General features: G+C 43.1%; 1 protein-coding gene across 5 annotated transcripts in view; it reads left to right on the top strand.

Moving 5' to 3' along the window:
• Positions 1–26,225, top strand: part of LOC138299241 (uncharacterized) — a 195,082-nt gene that overhangs the window by 150,245 nt on the left and 18,612 nt on the right. For all 5 annotated transcript variants that reach the window (XM_069237371.1, XM_069237372.1, XM_069237368.1 and 2 more), the window contains 3 exons: positions 14,329–14,553; positions 15,640–15,894; positions 21,080–21,235. In XM_069237371.1, the coding sequence (XP_069093472.1) occupies positions 14,329–14,553; positions 15,640–15,894; positions 21,080–21,235 (636 nt within the window). The remainder of the gene's footprint in view (positions 1–14,328; positions 14,554–15,639; positions 15,895–21,079; positions 21,236–26,225) is intronic.

Raw genomic sequence — 26,225 nt, 5'->3', positions numbered from 1 at the left:
TTCTCCCTGCTCTCTTCTGACAATTCCACATCCTTGGGTGGGGGACTTCATTTTGCATTCCACTATTTTGGTATATGGTTTGGCCCCCCTAAAGGGCCAGAACTATTTTCTATTTCTTGCTTGCCAATGCTCATTATTCTTCTATGCTAATTTTTAATACTTACTGTGTACATATAGTGTATATTTACCTCCAGTTGGGGGACTGCTTATAAGTAATCTAGGTCAGTGTTACTGTAATAAAGTACCTTTATTTTTGCAACACTGTGTGGTTCCTTTCATGTTAGATAAGTAATTGTATGACTACTGTGGTATTGCAAGTGCTTTATACTCCTCCTAGATAAGTCTTGGCTGTTCACCACAGCTACCACTAGAGAGCCCTGGCATTCTAGACACTATCTCACTAACTAGTACGTGTTGCCTGGGCTTGGTATAAAGTGCAAACACAGTCCACCACACACCAGGCCAGCTTCTACTCTAGGCACGAGGGGTGTCAATTACTAGGGACTTACAGAGAGTGCTACAGGTTTTGCCAGTTGGAGATACAACTCTGCACTTTAGGGAGAAAGTACACTGGTACTGGGACCGGGTTTGCAGGGACCCAGTGCACTTCAGTCAAAGTTGAATCAAATAGCAGGCAAAATGTGTCGGGGTGGAGGGGTACTGCAACAAAAACCCAGTTCCATATAGTGGGATGATTTTTATAGGGTCGCTTGACATCTTATGGGGTCAACAAAGGTAAGTACCACAATGGCCCTAGCGACCAGGAGAAAAGGAGTAAGTTAGTGGATTTTCCCCAAACCACCCAAAAGAAAGGAAAAGAAGAAAATGCAACACCCAGACAAGACTACAAGAAACCAGCGCTGGATTCCTGAAGAGGAAGACCTGTGGAAGAAGGGGACCAAGTCCAGAAGTCATAGAAGAGTCCAGGAGGAGTAGAAGCTACTACCCACCCAGCTGTGGATGCAGGAGTTGGTCGACGGTTATGTGAAGAAGGTCAGCACTGCAGCCCGGGAGTCGGCGAAGAGTTTGCGAGGGATGCAGACGTCCCACGCTGGAAGAATAGCAGTTGAGTATTGGTGCAGGAAATCCGTCAACAAGCCTTGGCAAAGTTCGTGGTTGTCAAAAAGTGGAGCTGCTGGTGACAAGCAAGGTCCAGGAGGACTCAACCCACGAGGTGGAGTCAGAGGGAACCCTCAGCTACACCGAGAGCCCACAGGAGCAAAGGCAGCACCCACAGCATTGCTACAAGATGGGGACACAGGACTCACAGAGGAGCCCAATCAACACGACTGAAGCAGCAGGACCCACGCAGAGGGCTGTGCATTACAGGAAGGAGTGCTGGGGGCTGGAGCTACACGTAGCCTGAAGATCCCTTTCAGGAGATGCAAACAGGCCTTGGCAGCTGCAAGAGACGCAGTGCACAGAGGTACTGTCCTGCGTGGGAAGGCAAGGGCTTACCTCCACCAAAGTTGCACAGCTGGCAGAGAGGACCAAGAGGACTACTCCAAACCACCTCCCATGATGCAAGATCTACGCAGCTCAGAATGAGAGAAGACCCACTCAGCCGGTCATTGTTGCAGTAGGTGCCTGTGGATGCAGGGGGGGTGACTCCTTCACTCCAAGGGAGATTCCTTCTTCCTTCTTGTGCAGACTGAATACTTGCCGCCCTCAAAGGATGCACAGCCGGGGATATGTTGCAGAAGCTGGAAGGAGCCGTGGAAACAATGTTGCAGGAAGAGTCTTCTTCGTGGATGCACATTGTCGGTTCCTTGAGGGTCCATTTGCAGTTCCAGTGGCTAGAAGTCGAAGTAAGATTGAAGAGGAGTCCTGCTGGTATCTTGCAAGACTATTCGGAGGGCCCACCCAAGAGAGAGAGACCCTAAATAGGAGGGGGGCTCTGATGTAATCTTCCTGGCTTGGCCACTCAGATGGTCCCAGAGGTCCCTGACAACCTTGGATTCAAGATGGCATAACCCCTCTCCCAAAGGAAATCCTTTGTTCTGCCTTCCTGGACTTGAAGAAACCTGTCTGAGGGGTTACAGCAGCTTGGCCTGCATGGAAATCACTGAAAGACTGCTAGGAGCAATGCTGAGGGTCCTCTAAGGAGCCCCCAGAGTGCGTGGAATCATACTTCCAATACTGGCAACTGTATTGGGGGTATGATTCTGAAATGTTTGATACCAAACGTGCCTCGGTTCAGAGTTACCATTATGTAGCTGCACATAGGTAGTGACCTATGTCCAGTACATACATAAAATAGTGTTCCCTCACTCACGAAGTCCATGAAAATGGCACTGGAGTTTGTGAGGGCACCTCTGCTAGTGCAGGAGTGCCCTCACACACAGGTACTTCCACCCTTCCCTCTGGGCTAGGAGTGCCTGCCATACCGGTGACTTACAGTGACCTGGTGCAGTGACCTCTTGTGAAAAAGGGTGCATGAACCCTTTCACGCAGGCAGCAATGGCAGGCCTGCAGAACACTTTGCATGGGATCCTCATGGGTGGCATAATACATGCTGCAGCCCATGGGGGATCCTCTGGTACCCCAGTGCCCTGAGTACCTGTGTACCATATACTAGGGACTTACATGGGGGCACCAGTAGGCCAAATGTGGGGTGAAAATGGTACAAGTTACCAAGTTAGAAGGGAGAGAGCATAATCATTGGGGCCCTGGTTAGTAGGATCCCAGTGAACACAGTCAAATACACTGACAACAGGCAGAAAATGGGTGTGGCTATGCCAAAAAAGAGGATACTTTCCTACAGGGCAATAGTGAAATTGAGTGTGTGGAGGAAAGACTGGGGGGGGCACCAAAAAAGCTCTTTTGGCATCCCAGCAGCCCTTGACACAAGGGGCCCACATTTGCCTTGCTTGATTGCAAACAATGTAATTACCTTAGTATCTAATCCATTAATTTTTAACGGTGACCTTGTAATTGATACTACGGGTAGTCAGACTGATCGTAACAACCATAAGAATCTCCGTCAATCTAAAAAGCTAAAAATATTGAGAGAACTGCTACCTACTCTGAAAAGCTTGTGAGCTACAGGAAAGCCGAAGACACTATTGAAGTGACAAGAGAATCATTAGGGAGACCAGGGGGAAGAGCCCCTCTGGGAAGATTCAATTTACGCCTCATTTACAGCTGCACTTAAGGCTGCCTATGGCAAATCTTTTTGACCCAACGATAGCAGCTCCCAGGGGTATAGATTCCTCTTTGAATATCTTAATTGAGGAAGGTTGTAGCAGGGGCAACCGCGAGGACATGGAAGTCGCTGACTCCTCACAAACTCAGAAATCGCTCCATTCTGTAGTGTCAAAATCAACAGAAGAAATGTTATGGGACCCCGTGGGGCTTGAACTCACTCCCACAAATTCTATCCCTCCATCACAGGAGGCTCCCTTGCTCCCCCTCTCTAAAACTCTTAAGTTTGGGTGAACTGTATCTGTTGGGCCTAAATTAACAGAAGTGATGGCAACAGAGATAGAGAAAGCAACCCCAGCTAATATCCCTACTTTAGCCATCATCTATGATCTTCTTTAGCTCCACAGAGAGGAATATAAAAAGGATTCCATTTCACTAAAAACAGAGCACTTAAAGATATAAGTGGTACTGAGAAAATTGTCCAAAAACATGTATTTTCTTCATACATGTTTGAGGGACTCGAAAGCATGTTAGGTCTCCCTGAAAAAAACTGTAAAAGATAATAAAACTGCCACTCAAAAGCATGAGCTCGAGCAGGATAGCCTCACCTCTAAATTGGAAGACCTGACAAATCAATCCCCGAGGAATAACCTCAGGGTTCTGGGTATCACTTAGGGCAGCGAGGTGGACAATCCAATAGGCTGTATTGGTCATCTTTTCAGAGAAGTTTTTCTGGCCTTAAACGGCTGGGATATGTACTCCATGATCTAAAAGGCACATTGTTTCCCTTTTTGGCAACCTCGGAACGGGGGAGCAGACCTTTATCCTCGGGCTACCTTAATCTACATTGGGAGCTTGATCTTGCGACAGGCGATTTGTTTTTCGTTTTTTTCAGCTGGCCCATGCCTGCTTCCCTGTCAGAGCTTGCAGGGTAGAGTTCTTCGTTCAATCTGACTTCTTTCAGGAAGCTTTTGTGCATTGCTGGCAACTTTCTGATCCTATTCCTGCTTTTCAGAAAGTCGGTGGAGCCTGCCAACCTGAAAATCAGCTTTGAGGGACACCCATTTTTTTCAAGATGCCACTAAAGCAAAGGAACTGTTAAATATATAGTCTTCAGACAAATTATCGCCTGTTTCTCCATTGCTTTGAACTTAGTTTTAGCGTATGCCGACAATGTCGCCATTTTGACTTCTTCCCCAGTGGCTGCCTTGAGTCATTGGCGACAGGGTTCGACAGGGTGTCTGGATACAAGCTGGTTATTTCAAACGTCCCTGCACTTGATTCTGATAAGAGGAAGTCTCAGTCTGCAAACTACTTGGATGTTGAACTGACTATACGGCTGGAGCAAATTATCAATCTAAATTTTGGTAAAGTTTATAATCAATCTATTGAGACTTTTAATAAATAGAATCAATTGCATCTGCGGCTTATTGGGATGTGTAATCTTATTAAAATGATTATTTTACCCCTGTATTTGTATCTTTTCAGATGTAGGCCATTATATCTCCCTAAAGTTCTTTTTTAAATAAAATTGAATCCTTCTGGCAAAAGTTAATATGGAACTACAAAAAGAAGCAATATAAGATACAGTATCGCCAACTTGCTTGGGATAAAGGTGGAATGCCCTCACCTGTTATACGTATTAAGATTTAGCAACTTTTGATTTTCATCTTTCTATGGTCCTTGGTAGGGTAATGTGGCCATTGAGATCAATTTCCTCTGATTATCTCCCTTGGGGGCGGACCTCAAACCACACACAGGTTTTATTGCTATGGTGCATTTCAAGAGGACAAAATTCAAGACCTTACGGGTCCATCATCAAATATGTGCCTGTTTTAAAAAAAAAAAAAAAAAAAAAAGAAAACTATTCCCTGGTATTGCCCCTTACAACCAATATATGTTATTTGGAAATAACTCTAAACGTTCCCTTATCTATTCATCATAGCTTGCTCAGTTGTTGGAGGAACATAGTACTGCACACATTAGGACAACTTTTTGTGAATACTACCTTGCGTTCCTTTCAAGGCACTACAACAGCAGCTACCTCTTCCCAGTCAGGTTTTTTTTTTTCCTAGATATCTTCATCTTCGGAATTTTTTTCCAGGCTTGGATTCGGTAGAGATTAACTGTTCTCAGAATAATTTTCTTGATGGATCTTTCTTGTTAGGGGAATATAAGTCAATCCTATAAAGTGATCTTTGCAGCTGAATTTGAGGGGAGAACGGACGTATTTCCACTTGGGGCTGAGAAATGCTTGCTTTGGGATTAAGGTGACACCTAAAGATATTGAAAGCAGTTATATTCATTCTAACACAGACAGTCTTGAATGCGTCTCAAGTTAAGAGTAATCATTTTAAGTTTCTGAACGATCTGTACTATACACCGTATCGACTACACAGAATGACAATAAGGCAGGATAGTCAGTGCTTCCGATGTGGGGCTAATTGAGCAGGTGCTGTCCACATTTTGCTACTTGTATTTGTATATGTGGGTATTGAATATATATCTTTCAGAACCTAAATAGTGTATTTCTCATTGATTGTTGATGGGACCACAAGCGGATAATATAATACTTGGCACTCCCCTCGGATTCCACCTGCAGTAGCCAAGATATCTTTTTTTGCCATCTCCTTTGCTGGACTGGGTTTTGCCCGACGTTGGCTGTTAACTAGGGTGCTTGACCCTAAGATTTGGCTACAAGAATTAATAAATGTTTGTTCACTTGAAATGTCTATCTCAGATAATGATAGGCATCAAACTAGATTAAATCATACTTGAGAACCTGTAAAAGTGTGAATGTCATTGTCGGCCATGAACCTACAATTTTATAGTGTATTATTTAATGGATTATGTCTCAATGATTTGACATATTTACATGTATTTAACTGACACACGTTGCACTTTCTGATGTTTTGTGTCTTCTATTGTTCGTATTCTTTGATGTCCCAATAAAAAATATAAAAGAGAAAAAACATTTATATTTCTGCTGTACTATCTGTAATATCACACCATCTTTCCTTTTCCTTGCAGGCTGTTTCAAATTCTGGCATTCTACATCAAACCACCGATTCTAATTGGAGTTGCTTCCCACCTTAGATTCCCTTCTTCCTACTTTTATGTTGTTCCAATTTTATACAATGGATACATTTCTTTAATATCTCAGAATACCAGTTTAACACCTCCTAGTATTCTGGCACTTGTGGAATTTCAGAGGGATCTAGTTGAATTTTCATTAGAATGCCCATTTCATTTCCTTCTCTTCTAACCTAGTTTTTAATTGTTTTGGGTGAGGAATATCTGTGATCACCATCGCTGCATTGTTTCTTACAAAAGATTTCAACTGACAATGAGTTTCCAAGGGAAAATGATCACTGCTGTTTACACTTAGCACCCCTAAATCCTCAATTATATAGATATACCAGACTGGGATAAATACATAAACAATTGGACACTTCTGTGATCCAGTGTAGAATGTTTGGTGGGCAGGAACATCTCTCAAAAACCGGTCATTTAAACAAGTTAGGCCTAAATTATACATCATATTGGACCACTCCTTATCAACCTTGTAACTTGTTTCATCAGGGAAAATTGCATTGGGTATATTATATACATTGACCAACTCATATCCATGATTCTTCTCACTGTTCGGCTTAATTTTTGCTTTAAGCTCATTCATAATTTTTAATAATCCCTTCGAGTAAACATAACATGCAATTCTCAGTGTCCTCTATGAAGTTTATCTGCTGGTGTTTACTGTACATAATGTCTACCTTTTGCACATAGATATTAACCGCAATTAGTCAATGTCCGCAGAATTGAATTTTTGTATAAATCAACTTTGCACAGTTGCACCCATTCATGTGTTGCTAGTAGCCGTCACAATGTTTTTGCTATCTGTATACTTCAGCCACTGAGGTGATTTGTAAAACAATTCTCAAACTTTAACTCTTCCCTACACAAACCATGTTTCGTGCTTACAGATCGCTTTATCTGTTCTATTATAATATCTAATTTTCCTGTTTTCCTTAACAGTTTTAATCCGTGTGCATTCCAGCGTATTACTTTTAGGTCATATGGGGAGGGCACCGTCTCCTTAGTCTGTCACTCAAGTTACCTATCCCTATACATTTGATTCATATTTGGAAAATTCAGATTGGACTACTTATACACTTTATGTGCTTCTTTATGTTTTTTTTTTATACTTTTAGATAACTTTTGTATTTTTTCCTGTATTCTTTCTTAAACCTTGTTCAACATGCCATCCATCTCTAATTGGTTCATTGCCCACGTGGCAATGGAGGAAAGCTCCTTGGTGCGGCATTTCTATTTCTTTGTATGAGATCATTTGAATTCCCTTCTCATTTAATTCATTTTCCTCTTTAAAGGTCTCTTTATTAGGTCTTTTATTAAGTTAAAGTAACACACCATCTTTGTGATTTCCTTCCTGTCTTTTCTTTTCACAAAGCTGACTCTGCTTATATTTTTGAACGGGCGTAGCTTACCCTCAAAACATAAGACTAATATGAAGGGGAGAGGATTTGGCATAACAGCCCGAGCTGCTGACTTTGGAACTGGGTAACTGTTGGGTTAGATGTATGTTCCACTGCCACGCGGTGTGTTTACCACAAGCGTAGAATGTCAGAGAGAAAAGGTTCGGGAATTAGGGAACAGGGTTGGCAGTTGAGAGGAGATTGGAGCTGTGGTCGGGCGCTGTGTATACCATCTCTTCTGTCTTTGCTGTTAGTAAATAAAAATACTTAGAACTTATCTATAAGTCTGCAACTTAATGTTGGCGACAAGAATACGGCATCTAGTGAAGAAGACAAAGTCTTTGCTATTACTGGATCAAATTTGAATACTCATAAGGAGAAGGTAAGGAGAGTAACTTTGTCAAGGAACAGGAAGACCCTTTCGTTTAGTGAAGATTAACAGGCTGGAGATCAAAGTAGTGGCAGATTCTGGGTCACCATTCTCTCTTGTGAGTGAGAAAAAATGGAAAGAGCTGTTCCAAGATCATGGGGTAGTTTTGAGATGTTCCACCATTCACCCTGTGGGTTATGGAGGGTAAACCCATTGAAGTTCTAGGAGAATTTGAAGCAGAGTTAAGCTTTAAAGAGAGCAAGTTGCGAGGCACAGTGTATGTAGTGAAGGATGATACATGCCTGTTAGGATGGTATGATCAAGGTAACGTGGGAATCCTATTAGACTCCAACAATCTTGACCAAGTAGTATTAAATAAAGATTATCTGCAGATCCTAACGGTGTAAGAAGAAGCATGGGAGTTGTCTTATCCAGAGGTTTTCAAAAATGTATGTTCAAAGGCTTGATGCATAAAATAAGGATCAACAAAGGGGCTCGACTTGTATACCACAGGGTTCCGTTGGCCTTAAGGGCAGAACTGAAAGTGGAATTTAACAAATTATGTGAAAATAGCGTATTAGAACCAGTGGAAACTTCCGACTGGGTTGCGCCTTATGTTCTGGCTAGGAAGGCTAATGGTTCTCTGCACGTGTGTTGATTTGTGTGATTTAAATGAACAAATATGGGTGGATCAATATACCTTACCGAATATTACAGAAATGCTTTCAATGCCCAAGAGTGGAAAAATATCCAATCTATTGGATCTGATATCTACATATCACGAAATTAATTTACATCCTGATTCTAGGCATTACACTGCGTTTATCACCCCGTAAGGACTATTTCAATTAAAACACATGCCTTTTGGGCTACCTTCCACTGCGTTTCAGAGAATAGTGGAAAGTGTGTTAAGCGCATAGTCAGAGTGATGGCTTTCCAAGATGATGTTTTGGTTTACAGTGAGAATCATGACTGATGCTATTCAAAAGGGGTTAGGAGCAGTGCATGTTCAGCGTAGAGGGGGCAAGGATGAAGTGGTCGCATTTGCATCTAGAGACTTGAGGGGAGCCAAAGCAACCTATTCCATCTTTGAGTGGGAGGTCCTGGCCTGTTGGTGGGGCAGAGTCCACTTTAAACCATATTTGTAGGGTTCAAGGTTCATAGTGACAGTGGATCACAAACCTTTTAGTACAAATATTTACCACCAAGGGTGGTGAACAAACAACACCCAGGAATGCCAAGTGGCAACACTGGCTCCAAGAGCACATTTTAGAGTTGAATATGTACTCAGGGGTGTGGAATTTATTAAAATATCTACTTGTCCAGGGGACAGGTTGCTTCTCAAATCTACTTGTCCTGTAAAAAGATCTACTTGTCCCTTTGGTGCCATGTAGTGTGGCGACAAATTATGGCAGCAATTAATAGCCTTTCTGATTATGCCAGGGCTACTACCATAGTAGGGCTTGAATACTTGGAGTTTCAATCGCTACTGTAGCAATTTCCTTATTTTACCACCTTTTGCAGATCTGCATACTGGGGCTGGAGGAAGCAGTAAGCAATAGTTTCAGGGCAGGAATGCCTTTGAGTCTGCAAACCTACTAACCTGCATGTTTTAAAGATTTTTACCAGCTTCTCTCTAATATTTTCCCATAATAAGAAAGGTTGGACATTTACTCCTGACAATGGCAGAATTAGAACTTCTTCCAGGGTTGGGAAGAAAGTGGCTGGAGGGAAAATGAACTTGCAAATGCTCAATAGATTTTCACATGAGCAAATCTACACATCGTATTTACCCATGCTAAAATACAGTTCACAAATATTTTATAGGGGTACGACATATACCATGGGTGCACTTTTGTGACTTTCTTTAAGAATTTGGGGCCACATGTAGGTAGGTTCAGATTTGTGACCTGCAAATTGCGAGTCGCAAATCCGAATGTAGGATGGTGTCCTTGACACCATCTGTGATTCGCAAGGGCTTCGCAAATGCCCACCTCATGAATAATCATGAGGTGGGTCGCAATTTGCGACCCCCTCGCGAATGGTGGCCTGCTGGAGACAGCTGACCACCATGTCTGTGACTGCTTTTCAATAAAGCAGTTTTTTTTGTTTGTTTTTGTAATGCAGCCCGTTTTCCTTAAAGGAAAACGAGATGCATAACAAAAACGAAAAATGAAACGTTTTCGTTTCATTTTTTCAGAGCAGGCAGTGGTCCGCAGGACCACTGCCAGCTCTGAAAAAATGTTTACAGTGACATTCACAATGGGGAAGGGGTCCCATGGGGATCCCTTCCCTTTTGCGAAAGTGTTAGCACCCATTTGAAATGGGTACAAACTGCGATTGGTTTGCGCCCGCGTTCGCGGTCACAAAACAATCCTACATTGCACTGCGAGTTGCAATTAGGAAGGGAACACCCCTTACTAATTGCGAGTCGCAAACCCGTTTTGTGATTCGGTAACCAGGTTACTGAATCGCAAAACTGGGTTTGTGTATCACAATGTGCTTTTTGCATGTCGCAAACAGCGAAAGTCGCTGTTTGCGACATGCAAAAAGCTACCTACATGTGGGTCTTGGTCCCTAATTAGGTCTGGTGTTAACAAAGACATTTTGTTTTTATTAAACTTCTATTTCTCTCTCTTTCGGCTGGCTTTACTGTGAGCGATCGCATTCTGCTCTTCCACAAGGAGCATATTGCCACACAAAGTAGTTTTGTTCAGTGTCAGGAACTACAGTGGCAATCAGTGATGTAACAAAACTGGAGGGTGCCCCTTTGCAAAGAACATGGAGGAGCCCCCTCTCCAGACTCACTCAGGGCAGGTGCTGTGCTGGAGGGGCCCCCTGGAGGGCGGCTGCGGGGCCTTTGTTATGCCGCTGGTGGCAACGTGTGCTTTAAGAGTTCAAAAACTTTTGGGGGGGGTTTTGCCAATGTTTGTTACAATGTTGAGGGCCTGGTAGCTCCCACAACAATAAAGTGTTACAAAAGCCATGTCAAAACAAGACACGCATTGATGAAACTAAAAGACTTGTAAAAATATGTCAGATCAGTTGGCTTTGTCAGTGTTTGTTTATTTTCATGCTTCCCATAATCGTGTTGAAAATGGTTACACTGATTTTCCATTAAAAATATTTTTGTGAAATACTAGCATGCATCAACACATTTTACTAAATGACACTTCATTTGCATATAATCAGAGAGCATTCTGGGAGCATTATACTTAGCCTCTTAGCCTAAACTTTTCAAACATGTGTGTACACGTTTTTTTTTTTTTTTTGTACTGGAACCAACGTCAGTAGTGAAGTGTGACCTTAAAACATTTATTTACAGCACTCACCCTAATAATGAAGGCTTTCAAATAATGAACCATATATACAAGTCCGAACAGCATTATCTTTTGGAAACACATTACCTAAACAGGCAGCCGAAGGGTTTGTGCTGCAGGGGGTTGGGCCTACTTGTCCCAAGGACAAAGTAAACATAAAAACTTGTTGCCCTTGACCCCAAACAAGATGTCCCGGGCGTCGGGCGATAGGAATTCCACATCCCTGTACAATGTACTATGAAAGACAAATTTGTTGGCAAACTGTTTGTCTCCATTGCCTGGAAAAACGAATGATGAGGTCAAGGAGGAACTAAAGGAGGACGGCACTGAATTTGTATGTAGTGTAAAGAGTCAGTCAGAAGGTGCAATATCATAACAGGAATGAAGAAGTGCGTACAAATTAAATCAAGAGATGAAGGATGTCATGGTGGCATTAGTCTAGACTGGTGTAAGTGGAGTGTCAAAAACGGAACGGCTGTCAATAGTTAATGGATTGTTATTTTGAGCCACTTTACTAGTAGTTCCAGAAGCAAGATTCTCACTTTGACTCACGAAGACCACATTGGTATGAGGCCCATAAAAAGAAAAATCTGAGAAAACCTTTGGTGGCCTGGGTTAGATAAGGATGTAGAGCAGTTTGTGAGGGGTTGCATGTGTTGTGTTGTCAGCGACAAGTCGCAGGTGACTGTGCTCAACCCTGTGGAAGTGATTGATGTGCCCAAAAGAGCATGGGTCAAATTAGCCATTGACATCATTGGTCCAATGGTGTTTGCTGGGGGTGTGGGGGGTTGAATATGGAACTGTAGTCATAGATTTTTATAGCTGTTGGCCTGAGGTGAAGTTTAAGAAAAATCCCAATTCTGCATCAGTAATAGAATTTCTACAATCCGTTTTAGCCAGAGAAGGGATTCCTGAAGAGATTTTGTCTGACAATGGATGTTAGTTCACATCTGCACAGTCTGAAGTATTTTTAAAGTTCATTGGCATAAGACACACCAAAACGTCCCTCTACCACCCAAGGAGTAATGGTCTCATTGAGAGATTTAATAGAGTGCCTAAGGAAAACATGCACCTGGCAAAAGCCAATGGGTTGAATTGTAAAGTAGAACTGAAGAAGTTGCTATGGACTGTGCGCATTACTGCAAATACTGATAAGGATGTTTCTCCTTTTATATAGTTAAGAGGATTTGTGCCAACTTCCAAAATGTTGAGACCATGGATGGACAAGTTTGAAGTGCCAAAGGAGAAAGTTGAGGAGATAGAAAGGAAAAAGAGTCCAGGCACAAAGATATGTTCAAACACAGATGAAACAAGGCGTCTGAGAATTGAGGGTAACAGTTGGGTGATCATATGAGTGTGCTCCAGAATCATTGCCAAAGGACAGTCTAAATTTTCAGAACCTAAGACAGTGCTATATGTGAGGAAGAGTGCAGGGAAACTAGAAGATGGTAGGTGGTGGAACAAGAACAAGATTGCAGTGTCTTGTTGGCATCAAATTAATGCAGAGCAAGAAAAGTTGGAGCACAGGTGTATCCGGAGAACTTGAAAGATTGGCGCGTCCACCTTCATCCAGGGTAAGTAGATTGCCCAACAGGTTCTGGAATTACTTTATGTAATTCCTCATTCTATTGTTTTGTGTTTGACCAGTAAGTATTGCATTTGCATAAAACACACTTTTGTATTTTTATTAATTTTAGAACACCCTGTGTGCATTATATGGATATTTTACATTATTCTAAATGTTATAATTTATGCATTTAGTTGTTATAACACTTTATTTTAATTGTACAAGTTTAATTCATTCATTCATTTTTGTTGTAAAAGGGGAAGATGTGTTAGGCTGTATGTATGTTCCACTGCTACGCACCACGTGCTGTGTTCACCACGAGCGTAGAACATCAGGGGAAAGAGGTTCTGGAATGGGGCAATGAGGTTGGCAGTTGAGGGGAGATTGGAGCGGTGGCACTGTGTATACCATCTCTCCTGTCCTGCTGTCAGTAAATGAAGATATTTATAACTTACCTGGAAGTCTACAACTTAATAGGAACCTGGCTTTGGCTAAACAGCATGTGATTCTGGGTAAATCTCTTAATTTCCCGTGCCTAAATAAAAAATAAAAAAAGGAATGTGTCCTTGTGTAATGCAACTGGTGCTCATGTAAATCGCTCCAAACCTTCAGGTCGAGTTCGTGGTATATAACCCTGCCAATAAATTGTTTTAAAAAACAGTGCTGGTTTCCTGTAACAGAGTGACAGCAGAGGTTGAAGATGACAGTAAATGATTCTGGGCATCTGAACATCATCACAAGTCATCTAGCTACAGACATGCCCTCAAGTCAGCACCCAGAGGGTTATCCTTAAAACTTGTTTAGACTGATCTGAATCTTATTCCAATCTGATGGGTATGCAATAAGTGAATCTAGATGAGATATGAAACTGCAAAGCTAATGCTACAGGTAAGTTTCTTTTTATTATGGGGAACAAACCTGAGAAGATCGATTCTCTATACATCCACAGTGGGGGGGTGTTTGAAGGGGAGCTTGCATTGGTTTCCATTGGGATGGCAAGAGTTTTCAATGAGACTTGCTATATGTTTTTTTTGTAAAAATAGCTAGTTGTTCCATACGTGCCAACGGGCGGAAAGGCGACAATTTTGTAGGACACAGAAGCATTTTGTGAGAGGTCAGGGGCTGCCACTTACTTGAAGCAGCTCTATTGAAAGCCGAAAAAATGCAACATTTACTAATAGTGATGTATGAAAGCTGTAAGAGTAATGGTGAATGAACTGTCAATGACACCTGATTATCATTTTTTCTGAAGACCATGCTGCACACGATCGTAGCCTTCGAAATGCTCTCAGCTTTTGAACACTCTTGTGATGCAATATAATGCTCAAGTTTTCAGCAGCTTTTTTTGGAAGAACATTTCTGTACAAGAAAGAATTGCCCACCCCTTTCATCCAAGTAGCTAACATTCTTTATAAACTTTTTGTTTGTGTCCCACAGGGCTAGATGAAGAAATTCTAAGTGTGCTCACTGATCCAATGTTTGCTAGCGGCCTGAGGGTGCTGAAGCTGATGGACATTCTCAGATATCAGCGAGGCATTGACCTGGATGACCTCAGTTGGGAGTTGGGTTACCAAGATGTCCTTGACCTCTTGCAGCAGGTTCCCAACGCCAAGCTTCGGGATCCCTCTAAAGGAGTGGACTGTGTCATCCAGTTCCAGCCAGGTGTGGTCCATGCACATGTCTGACAAGTCCATCCTCACCCTCTTGTTTTTCCTCCTTTGCTCTTGTTCCAGCTTTCTCGCTCTTTTACATTGTTATTCACTTCCTCTTCTGTTCCTTAAACATTCCACTGTCTGTCCTGATGGCTCCTTCATTGTATTTCATTTCACACTGCCCTTGTCAAACTGTTCTATAGTTTCTCTCCTTTTGTAATCTCTTCTTTATTTCTTAACTTCTACTTTCTTTTAAATAAGTTGATCTGCCTATGTACCTAGCCTGTTTACCCATCACACATAGGCATTGCCTTCTGTATCCCTAACCCCCTGTGGAGTTACCAGGTTCTGACACTGCAGCTCCAGTGCCTCCAGAGTGCTTAACTTACTCCTCCCCCATGTGGCGCTTGTCAGGGCGAGTTCTTAAAGCTCCTATTCCTGCTGTGGTCCTTCTGACCGCTGCACCACTCTGTAGTGTGAGTTCATTGTGAGGTCTTCTTGGCTGGTTTGTCCATATATATTGGTAAACGAGGGGGAAGGAGGGGATACAGGGAAGACCAGAAATTGGGACCTCAGGAGGAATTGGTGCTGCATGTAGAGGATCAGGTATTGGAAGTTCTACAGAAAGTGGTATTGTCTTCCGGCAGGCCTGTTACCAGGAACTAAGTGGGCATCAGTACTGCACAGGGGCTGTAAGCTTCTAGAAACGCAGGAGTAACAGGTGTTACTGAGATCACCTCTTAGTGTTTCAGGAAGACGTTTCACTGCACTAAGGTAGGAGCTATTGGGAACTCGAGAGAAGCTGGTGCTGTTCATGGGCAGGCAAGCTTTTAGTAACTTGGAGAATTAACAGTGTACACAAGCTAACAGTCCTACGAACCCGTTTGGAACTGGCATTGCTCTGGTGCAGGGCAGCAATTCATCCTAGTGGTATCCTCTGCTGTTGTATGGGGCGAACATTTTCTGGGCTTGTCCTTGATTTCCCTTCATGTTATCTTTTCCTTTTCTCATCCTGACTCTGGTCTACCATTCCTTCTCGATGTTTCCCACTCTGCTGTCTTGTGACCAGAGCATATTATTTGGTTTTTGCACACAGGACATTACAGAATTTCTGATGCCACCAACAGTTCTGAAGAGAAGTGTTGGTCTGAGGACACCTTACCTGATTCTTTCATGCCCAGTTCCTCCCCCACCCCGCAGCACAAGTCCTCCTCAGAGATTCTGGACACAGGCCAGCCACAGAGGATTGTAACTCCTCAGACACAGCACCACCAGGCATCCACCACCACTGAGACGCAGAAGACTTCAGCACAACCAGTCACATCTATGTCTGCTGCAGGCCAACACTCAGGTGAGTTTTGCCACCCTGCCATATTGAGCCTCTGAACAAAGATTCTATGGCTTGCTTGTGGATGAGAAGTATTGCTAGTACTGTCTCATGACTGACAGACTGCTTCAAATACATGTGATCCAGGACACAGCATAGCTCGGGGATCCTTTGATGACCTTAGCTGGTACATACAAGACAACATGCCAGATGAGATTACACACACGTTCACTTACTGGTGATGCACCTGTTTTAAGCTAGTGCGTGAAGCATGGACAAGATATCAAATAGCCCATTATGGATCACTGGTTTTGGAAAGTGGATTAATGCTAAGGACATGTAAGTAGCTACACTTAGCAATAGGCCTCTAACTCCCACTAGGTCCAGTCAGGTCTCAATAAATTGATCACCGCTCAACCCTTGATAGCAACAAGGCTTAACTTAGGAGACAGGTGTGTAAAGCATTTAATAGCAACAAAACCGTAAATAAGTAAAACACAAAACACAATAAAAATCCAACACCAATTTCATCATCATCATCAAATACTTTATTCGGGTCATATAAAACCATAAAAGACATCAGATATATACATACACATTTCTCACATATATAATAAATAGCAATATTAATAAAAAAATTGGATACCAAAAGCAGCATATATATAATTTAACACAGCCTGTATTGTCTCTTCATCTCCCAGTTTATATAGATGAGAGAAAGCAAGATGGCTAGACCCAATGCCCTTGGCTAAAAAAATAGGGCGTAAAAACCTTTTTCTTGGAGCAGCATACAAAGTGCAAAAAAGAACAAAGTGCAACGTGCTTTGAGGTGTTTTTCCATCACAACCACATGGCGGGAGTTCCCTAAACCAAGTACCACGAGTTACGAATGCTACTAAATTATATAATAAAACGTAATCTGGTAAGTAAAAACCTGTGCCGCTCGGAACTAATAGTAGTCAAATATAGCAAAGGGTGTGGTTTCTGTAGCGGCATCCTCTCCTGATTTCCAACTGTAGCTATATTTGAATTTGAAATGTGAATTGAATGCCAGTATATCTCCTTGATCCTTTTGCTGTCCCAGAAGATCCGGGATGAGGAAAAACTCCCCAACCCTGAGACGGAGAAAAATAGAATGAACATATCTGAGCCAGGGTATGTCCAGCAATTGTGATAGTGAAAGACAGTCCTGGATTACCATTCTACACAAGTGGGCTTCTGAATTTAACCAAATGTTTAGCCATAACAATACGGGCTGAAGCTTTATGTAATCAGATATGTCCCTCAGACCCACTTCTTCATGACAAAACTCTACTGTGGTTGATTGTGGGACTGCTAATAGCCTCCTTAAAAACTTGTTTTCATCTACCTGGAGACTTGAACAATCAGCGTGGCCCCAAACTCCTGCTCCAAATGTCGCAATAGAAAGGCATTTACTTCTAACAACAGTCAGCATCTCTTTAACCGGTTTATGCCCCAGTTTTTTTGAAAATCTAAAAAGAGCATCTATGGTTCTTTGAAATTGTGTTACGCGTACATTCACTAAAAATCAATTGGAACCCCCAGGTAGGTAACATTTGGGACCTTAAGTATTTCTACCCCTTCCAGAATGATTTTTTTTAGTTTTTGCAAATTTTGGACCACTCTTCATCACAACTGATTTAGTTCTTTTGATTTTAAGACCAAGGTTACCCATAAATATATTAAAAGCATTTAATAAAATTTGGAGGCCATTTGCTGTCCTTGAAATCAGTACGGCATCATCCGCATAAAGAAGAACGGGGTTTGGAGAGTTTTTGATCAGTGGCAAATCCTTCCCTATTGCACATAAAAACTTTTCCAACCCATTTATATAGAGAAGGAAAAGAAAAGGGGCCAGCAAACAGCCCTGTATAACCCCTTTTAGTGAAGGAAATTTGTCTGTTAAGTCACCATCCTGAGGGAAATGGACTTGTGCCAAGGTCCAAGCATGAAGTCTACTGAGTAAAACAATTATATCTTTGTCCACCCACATATTTAGCATAACAGTCCACAGTTTCACTCTATCAACTGTGTCAAAAGCACAGGACAGGTCGATAAAGGCTAAATGCACACAGCCCTTTTTTGCCTTCGTATATTTTTGAACTATCAAGGTCAAATTAAGGGTCTGTTCAACTGTGCCCAGACCCGGGCGAAACCCATACTGCACCCTTGACAAACAGTTAGTCTCCATTGCCCAGTTCTCCACTTTAAGATCACTCTGCCTAATATCTTAATTGAGCTGTCTAAGAGGGAGATTGGGCGATAATATAGTGGATCTGCCTTGTCCCCCTTCTTAAAAATGGGCACAATAATTGCCTCTCTCCAAGTGTCTACTAGAGGACCTATCATAACAGATCTCAAAACGTTGGTAAGCAATGGTCCCCAAAAATCTGGAAGCGCTTTATATAGGTCAGCAGGGATTTTGTCTGGGCCAGGAGCTTTATCAGAGGGGCAATCTTGGATGGCCTGTATTACATCAGCTACATCTATTGTGTTACAGAAAGCTGCACCTATCGAGGCATTACTTATTGCCATAAAACTCTTCATGTCATCTTGGGAGGTATCATTCGCTATAATAAACATTTTTGAGGAATGGTTCACACAGGCCTTTGATGGGATGACGGTGTCCAATATCGTTTTATCCTTATCATTTAAAAAAGGGGAATTAGCCACCTGCCAAAAAGCCTTTGTATCTTTTTTTTTACTTGCTTCAATCAGCTCATCCCCGGCGATCTCCCAACACCAATTTATAATAATGGGTTATATTGAATCTTTAAAATGACACCAAAACAACAAGCATCCAATGTAAGGAACCAGAGATATGTTTTTTAAAAGATTAAAAGTAATTCAAGCGCTTACAAGCAAATAGCGCTCAAATGGTTAAAAAGGTCACACTGGACAGGGACACAGTCCAGAGTTCAGGCCACCCACAATGCAACACTGTTACACTTACTTTCAGAAGTGTTTCTTGATACAGGAGAGTGGTCCACAGCACCAATCAAGGTTTCAGAGGCTCTGGTCTGCCTCTTGGGGTCTAGGAATACAACTCCCACAATGCACCTCTTTAACCTATGGAGCTGTTTACAACAGTTGCTCCAAATGTCTCCAAACTTATTGATCTTCTTCCAGTGGTCCTTTTTGGGTCCTTGAAGTGTTCACAACTTGATGCAAGGTTCCAGAAGCTCTGAGTTGCTCCTCGGGCATTGGGACTACAATTCCCAAAATGCACCTGGTCAGAATCCTCAAATGGCCAGTGGACGCTGTTCATCTGGACTCTTCTTGCAGGACTTTATGCAGGGGACTCTGGGCAGCTCCTTTGTACCTGTGGCTTACCGAGAGTCCCTTCTAGAAGCAGTTGAAGACAGGCAAAGTCCTTTTAGTGGTGAAGCCCAAGTGTGCAGCTGGTGCAGTCCTTCAGAGTGTAGTGTCCAGGTGCAGGTCAGTGGTCTTGCAGGGCAGTCCTTGTTCTTCTTTGTCTTGTTCCTTGTAGGGAATTGAGGTGTGGGTGCATCTATGCCAAATGTATCCTTGCTCCTGGGGTAAAAAGCAAGATGGGGGGCAACTGTCCCATCACAGGCAGGCCGTTACCCTGTTGGATGACCACTTCCTGGGAAGTGTGGCAAAAATCAATCCCAAGAAGCAACATTCCTTTAAAATCCAAAGTGGCGGGAACTGAATTTGGGAGGCTAGGTCTGGTTGAACCCCCCACTGGTGGGGCTAAAAATCCTTAAACACCCCTCTCCTGCCCTCTCCAAACCTAATCAAGAGGGCACCTGGTTGTCTGGGTTTGCAGGAAATGGGGGAGGTCCTGAGCTGGTCTAAATGTCCTTCCCTCCTTTGAAGACCAGTTTGGCTGCTCTCCCCCCATCCTGTTTCACGATCTGCTGAGGAAGATCTCCTTCCCCGGGCACTTCCTTTGTGTTCAGCTCAAGCCACTTCACGCCTCATCAAGGGAGCCTGGCCAGGCTGCCAGAGGCTGGACAATCGGAGGAGGGCACTACAGAGCTGCAAATGGTAACGTTTAGGAAGAGTTCTAAAACTCTTTCCCTGAACTAGTTATATTAAATCCAACAATGGCAAATTGTTGCATTTCTTATATCAGTTTGAGACCAAACTTGCCACATCAAGTTCCTTTGGAGACTCCATTAATTAAAATAAAGTCTCCCCATTTTAGCCTATGGAGCCCATTCACTACAATGAGGGAAAAACGAATTTGGCTTGTTTTCCTCTCCAGGGCTTATAAAACATATTGTATAAGGTCCTTGCTTATAGTTACACTGCACCCACCCTGGGGGCACCTAGGGCACACCTTAGGATTGACTTATATGTAAAAATAAGGAAGTTTAAGACTTTGAAAGTACTTTGGAAATAAAAGTCGAATTGGCATGTAACTTTAATTTAAAAGCAGCCAGCAAGGCAGGCCTGCCTTTAAAACGACCCTGGGCATACATGTAATACATGTATGGGTGCACTAACTATTCTGGGATCCCTAAACCTACATCCCTACCAAATACTATGTACTTATAGCTTGGTTGACATAGCCAATTGTAATTAACCTAATTTGCATACTCAATTTTCACAGAGCACAGACCCTGGGACTGGTTAGCAGAACCCAGGGCACCATTAGAATCCAAAAATGGGGGCAAAAAGGTAGGGGGCTTCTGCATTATGCCCAGTTTTCTCACAACTGGACTCTGGAGCCCACTGCTGAGCACTCAGAGTAGCCATGGTCTGGCCAGATGCATTCTTCTGGCACACACAACTAGTAAAAATAACACTTGGAAAAGCAATGTGAATGAATAGTGACACAAAAAACAATGAATGGTGTTTCTATTGTCAGTGTTCTTTTTGGATGTAAAACAGGCATATTTTAGCTGTAGAAATGTAATCTTTCACTTTTGCTGTTGAAACACAGTGTACTAGGAGGCAGAGAATCATGGGCATGTAATCAAACATAGTGCTACTGGTGCAAAAAGACATTGGTACAGATGCATAAAAAAACTGGTGGAGTGAGGTAAAACAAAAAAATTACAAATAAAATTTGAGCAGCCAGTGACAAAATATTGGAGCACAACGTTTCATTCTGCAATATATTTGCATGGGACTGTAGCAGGGTCCACACATAGCTCAGGGCTACTGCACATTGTCAGTATCTTTTCATCTACGTTTATTGTGACATACCTTGCAGGTTCTCAAGATGGCCCTAAGGGTGTGCTTCCTGGCCAAAGTCTACCAGCCTCTATGTCTGCCCCTGACTCAACCTGCATCAGTAAACCTGCGGCACTCGCACAAAGGAATTCCGCCACATCGTTGTCAGGAGCAAATCACCAAAGGCGACCCCCAGGTACTGACATTTATGTATGGCGTTATGTGAAGCTTTCTGTCTAGGGGCCCCTGCTGCAGGGATAATGAGGAGGAGGAGGGAGCTTCCTCCATGCACATTCGCTCACTGTCTTTGTGCATGGTTCAAATCAGTGAGCAGTTAAAGCAGGAGAGTACACACACAGTGGCACAGTAAAACACCCCAAACACAGAAAATATTTTCTAACTGGCTTTTAGTGACAGATGATCAGAATGCTTCTATTGTGCTTAGGGACAGCGTCCATTTCTCAAAAAATAGTCCAGTTTGCATAATGGAGCTTGCTAGATTATTTTTGTCAGTAATGTAGCAGAACTGTCTGAAGTACATTTACTGTAATTGTTTGTCCTAGCTGCAGTGTGTCTCAGTACACCGTAGAAATGGTTCCTTAAGGACAAAGGGTCTTTATATTAGTAAGACATGGGGCGAATGGATACAAGAACCTAGTGGAAAAAGCTGATGATTGTGGTGACCTGGGAGTAGGTGAGAGTAATGAGGAGGTGCTAACATTTGTGTAATGGGTAAAGTGCCCAAAATCCACCTTTGAACTCAGAGTTAAAAAAAAAAAAGTGATGGACTCTTGAGAATGGAAAGACAAACCCCCATGTTTTATTTCTCTAAATCAAACGAAGCGAGTACCCTGATTTTCAATGCAGCTTTATGACATACAGCAGTTACCCAACCCATTTGTACACATTTGTTTTAGCCTCTTCATCCAGGAAACCTTATGGATTCAAGCTCATTTCCTTTCTTGTAGTTCAGGTACACTGGTAGCTTGCACAACAACACCTTCAGTAGTCTCATTTTACTCCTGCTAAATGTCTGCCTTCTTGGGTTCTTCTCTAGAGTTCACATGTTCATTTCGACCACCTCTCCTGTGGCTCTGGTGTTTCTTCCACTCTCCACTGTTCAGTCTGTTCATGTGAAATGGTGAAATAGCATCCCCATGCCTTATACACTCATCCATGCTCTCACAAAGTAGAAATCCTCTTAATTAAATCTACCAACAGTAAGTCCACTGCTGAAGGCATTTGGCTGTGCCATTGCTTGTTTCAAGGGTCATACGGTACAGCAGAGTACAGTTGTGGGTTGTATTTAAGGTGAAATTCTTCAAAGGAGTATCACACCTATAACCCCAAGCAGCCAAAAGAAGCAAAGAATGGTGTCATTAGTACCTCAAGCTGGAACTAATCAATATATTTTTCATAAATTTAAATATTCTGATGGATACTTCTAACCACAGATTTCTTACATATAGAACATACCCAGGTGCTAGACTGGATCCAGAGAATTTTTCAGCGTAGCTCCTGTTCACCGGTGCGGGGTGTCATGCAGCTCTGCGTCGACTCAGCTCTTTCCCAGAAGTAATGGCTGGAGCAGCATTTAATCGCCACCCAAGCATACTGATGTCAGTTACTTTCTGTTTGTGTCGTGTGGCTGTAGATACACATGCTGCATTTACTCCTTCCAAATAATTTAATGTTTGGCTTGGACATTTTCAACTTGTGCTTAGGTCGAGCATAGTAGTGCAGAAGCACTGCTTTTCGACATGTTGTAATCTATTCTGTGGGCTTTAACCACACCCATCCCTTTCATTTGTTCCTGGGCCTGCCTTTCAAAAATCACTTGATGTTGTTGGTAAACGTTTTACGCTTTATGTTTACGCCTTGAGGCTTGATCTCAGCGCTGCCTCCTTTTAGGGCTCCACAGCGCCGCCACCCTCAAATGATAACTCATTGATCTGGGATTAGTGGATGTGTGGCACTATAGGCACCTCGGAAGTCATGACTTCTTGAACTCTCATGTCCATACTTCATACTCCCGTATAGACTCTCTTTCTCACCCACTCGCTACTATGAGATCTAGAAACCGCTACCATCTCAGACATATCTATTGCAGATCACGCCCACCTATAATAAGTGTGGACCAGGGGTGGAGGCCTGAAACAAGCTCACCCACGATGGCGCTTTCCCCTGCAGCTGCTAAGAGATCCTGTTGCTATTGCTGAGATCCAGAAAAGCGTCAGCCAGGATCTCAGGACATACACTCCGGAATGGCTTGAAAGCGACCTTCAGGGGAGATGTATCGTCTATAGCCATTGCCCGTACGAGGGCATCTAGACATGTTGATAGGGATTTAGCTCCTGAGATTAAGACTCTGGAGTGCTTCTACCAGTCTGCCCCATCCAGACGAACGAGACAACTAGCTCTGCTGCAAGGCAGGCTAAGGTCTCACCAGACTAATAAGGCTAAACAATCCTTACTCGCCCTGAAACAAAGGTATTACGAAGGAGGGGACAAGGTGGGGTCTCTCCTTGCGAGCAAGCTCCGACAACAACGTGTGTAGCCACATAGCTAAGATTAGGACTGAAATGCGACCTGGGCCACCACCAAGCAGGCGAAACAGCAAGCATTCCATAGCTTTTAATAGCCCTTTACAAAGGGGATGATGCCCCTCAAGACCTCATAGATTTCTGCCTCCGTGTCTGTGCTAGTGCCTGGGACCCCCTTGACTCTAAAGACACTGAACTCCTGAAAGCTCCCCTTACCCTGGATGAACTACACTGAGGCCTGAGTGAGCTACCTATGGGAAAAACACCCGGCTCGGCTGGGCTTCCTGTGGCTTTTTTCTGAGCATTCCTCCTCTCCCTCATAAATCACATGTTGACACTTTTTAATACACTTATAGCAGATAAGTGCCTCACCCCCTACGATGGCAGCGACCGAGATGGTCCTCATCCTCAAGCCTGGTAAGAACCCCTACCTTTGCGTCTCTTATTGTCCAGTTGCCCTCATAAACACCAATGCTAAGATCTACACCAAGATCTTGGCGAATCAGTTAGAGCCATACCTCCCTGGCCTAATCGAGCCTGACAAGGTGGGCTTTATTCGCCGTCGACAGGGAGTGAACAATATCTGTCTGATCCGTCCCTCCTGCCTTCTTTCGCTTGACACGGAGAAAGCTTTTGATAGGATCAGCTGGTTATTCTTGAGGGCTGTCCTTCAGAAGATTGGTCGTGGCCCGGTTATGATAGCTAAGATCATGGCTGCTCGCCTCCAACAGGACATACACACCTTCCTCTCGGGGAGGGAAATGTGCAAGGTTCTCTAATGTAGTGCTGCTGCTCCCCAGGGATACAGGGGAGTAGCCTGCCCCAACCTCCTAGAATATTATTGGGCAGCCCACCTTAGGTACATCTCGGAATGGGTTGCCCGGGAGAGCGAAAAGGATTGGTTCCACATGGACCGAGCAGTTTCCGGTCAGCCCCTTTGGGACCCTGTCTGGCTCCCTAAGGATGCAAGGCAACAAGCGCCTACATAGCGACCTCCGCTGAGTCGTTCCTTGAGATCTGGGACAGGATTACACTTAAACGGGGTCTTACCACCTTTCCCTCCCCTTCTACTCCATTCACTCGGAACCCAGACTTTACACTGGCCCTATAGACCCATTCATTTTCCAGCTAAGGGGAGGGAGACTGTCGCACCCTTCATGACTTATTTGAGGGAGAGACCATTAAGACGTTCGAGCAATGCGAAACAGACTTTCGCATCCCAGTTAGCCAGACTACAATATTATCAGTTGTGCCCCTGGGCACTCCTTCCCTCCATTGTTCAAGGAGCAACATGACAATTCACCCCCTTTGTGACTCTAATTTGAAAATTTGAGGGGACAGGAGGGCTGATATCACGCACCTATCAGGTTCTCCAGCATTGAACATGAGTACGACAACACGCATAACAATCATAATGGCAGACCAAAACCAACAAGGGAATCTCCCAGAAACAGTGGGAACTATTGTGGTGCGATATTCCTAACATCTACAGAAGCATACCCCAATGAGGGACTACATATAAAATGGTGACAAGGTGGCACTATATGCCGACATGCCTGAGTTCTATTTACCCCAACACTTCGGCTTTATGCTGGCGTTGTAATCTAGCACCTGGAGATTTCCATCACATATAGTGGTCAGGCTCTGCCATCGCCACATATTGGAAGGAAATCCTCGGCCACATTAACGGGGTTGTAGGCTTCCCTCTCCCGGATTCTTATAACACAGTGGTTTTAGCCATTCGACCCGTAGAAATAGAAGCAATGACTGCAGGAGGCTGGCCTGGGTTATAGTGGGTACCTGATGGTACTTACACCTTGTGCCAGGTCCAGTTATCCCTTATTAGTAGATTAGTAGTTTTCTAGCAGCTTTGGCTTGTAGAGGTAGCTATAGCAGAGCATCTTAGGCTGAACTAGGAGACATGCAAAGCTCCTACTATACCACTTTTATCATATAGGTACTATATCATAAGAAAGACAATACTCAGAGTTACTCAAAATAAAGGTACTTTATTTTAGGGGCAATGTGCCAAACATATCACAGAGGATATACTCCCTTAGGAGGTAAGTAAAATACACAAAATATACACACAAACCAAAATCAGGTAAGTAAAACAGTCAGAAAGTAGTGCAAACACTGTAGAATACAATAGGATGCAATAGGCCTAGGGGCAACATAAACCATATACTAAGAAAGTGGAATGCGAACCACATAGGGACCCCTTGCCTAGTGCAGTGTGTAGAGGGTCGCTGGGAGTGTAAGAAAACACTAAGGGTGTCCAAGATACCCCACCCCAAGACCCTAGAAAGTAGGAGTAAAGTACTACTATTTCCCCAGAAACACACTAAAGTCGTTGTAGGAAGTTGACTCTGTATATACTATTTCAAAGTAAGAAATAGTGTGCACCGAGTCCAAGGGTTCCCCTTAAAGGTAAGATAGTGGCAAAAGTAGATAATTCTAATGCTCTATTTTGTGGTAGTGTGGTCGAGCAGTAGGCTTATCAGAGGGTAGTGTTAAGCATTTGTTGTACACACACAGGCAATAAATGAGGAACACACACTCAAAGACTTACTCCAGGCCAATAGGTTTTTATATTGAAAGCTATCTTTTCTTAGTTTATTTTAAGAACCACAGGTTCAAGAT

Source organism: Pleurodeles waltl, chromosome 6 (genome assembly GCF_031143425.1).
Source record: "Pleurodeles waltl isolate 20211129_DDA chromosome 6, aPleWal1.hap1.20221129, whole genome shotgun sequence".
Taxonomy (NCBI): domain Eukaryota; kingdom Metazoa; phylum Chordata; class Amphibia; order Caudata; family Salamandridae; genus Pleurodeles; species Pleurodeles waltl.
Note: the sequence above shows the minus strand (reverse complement) of the source record. Positions and strands in the feature narration are given on the sequence as shown.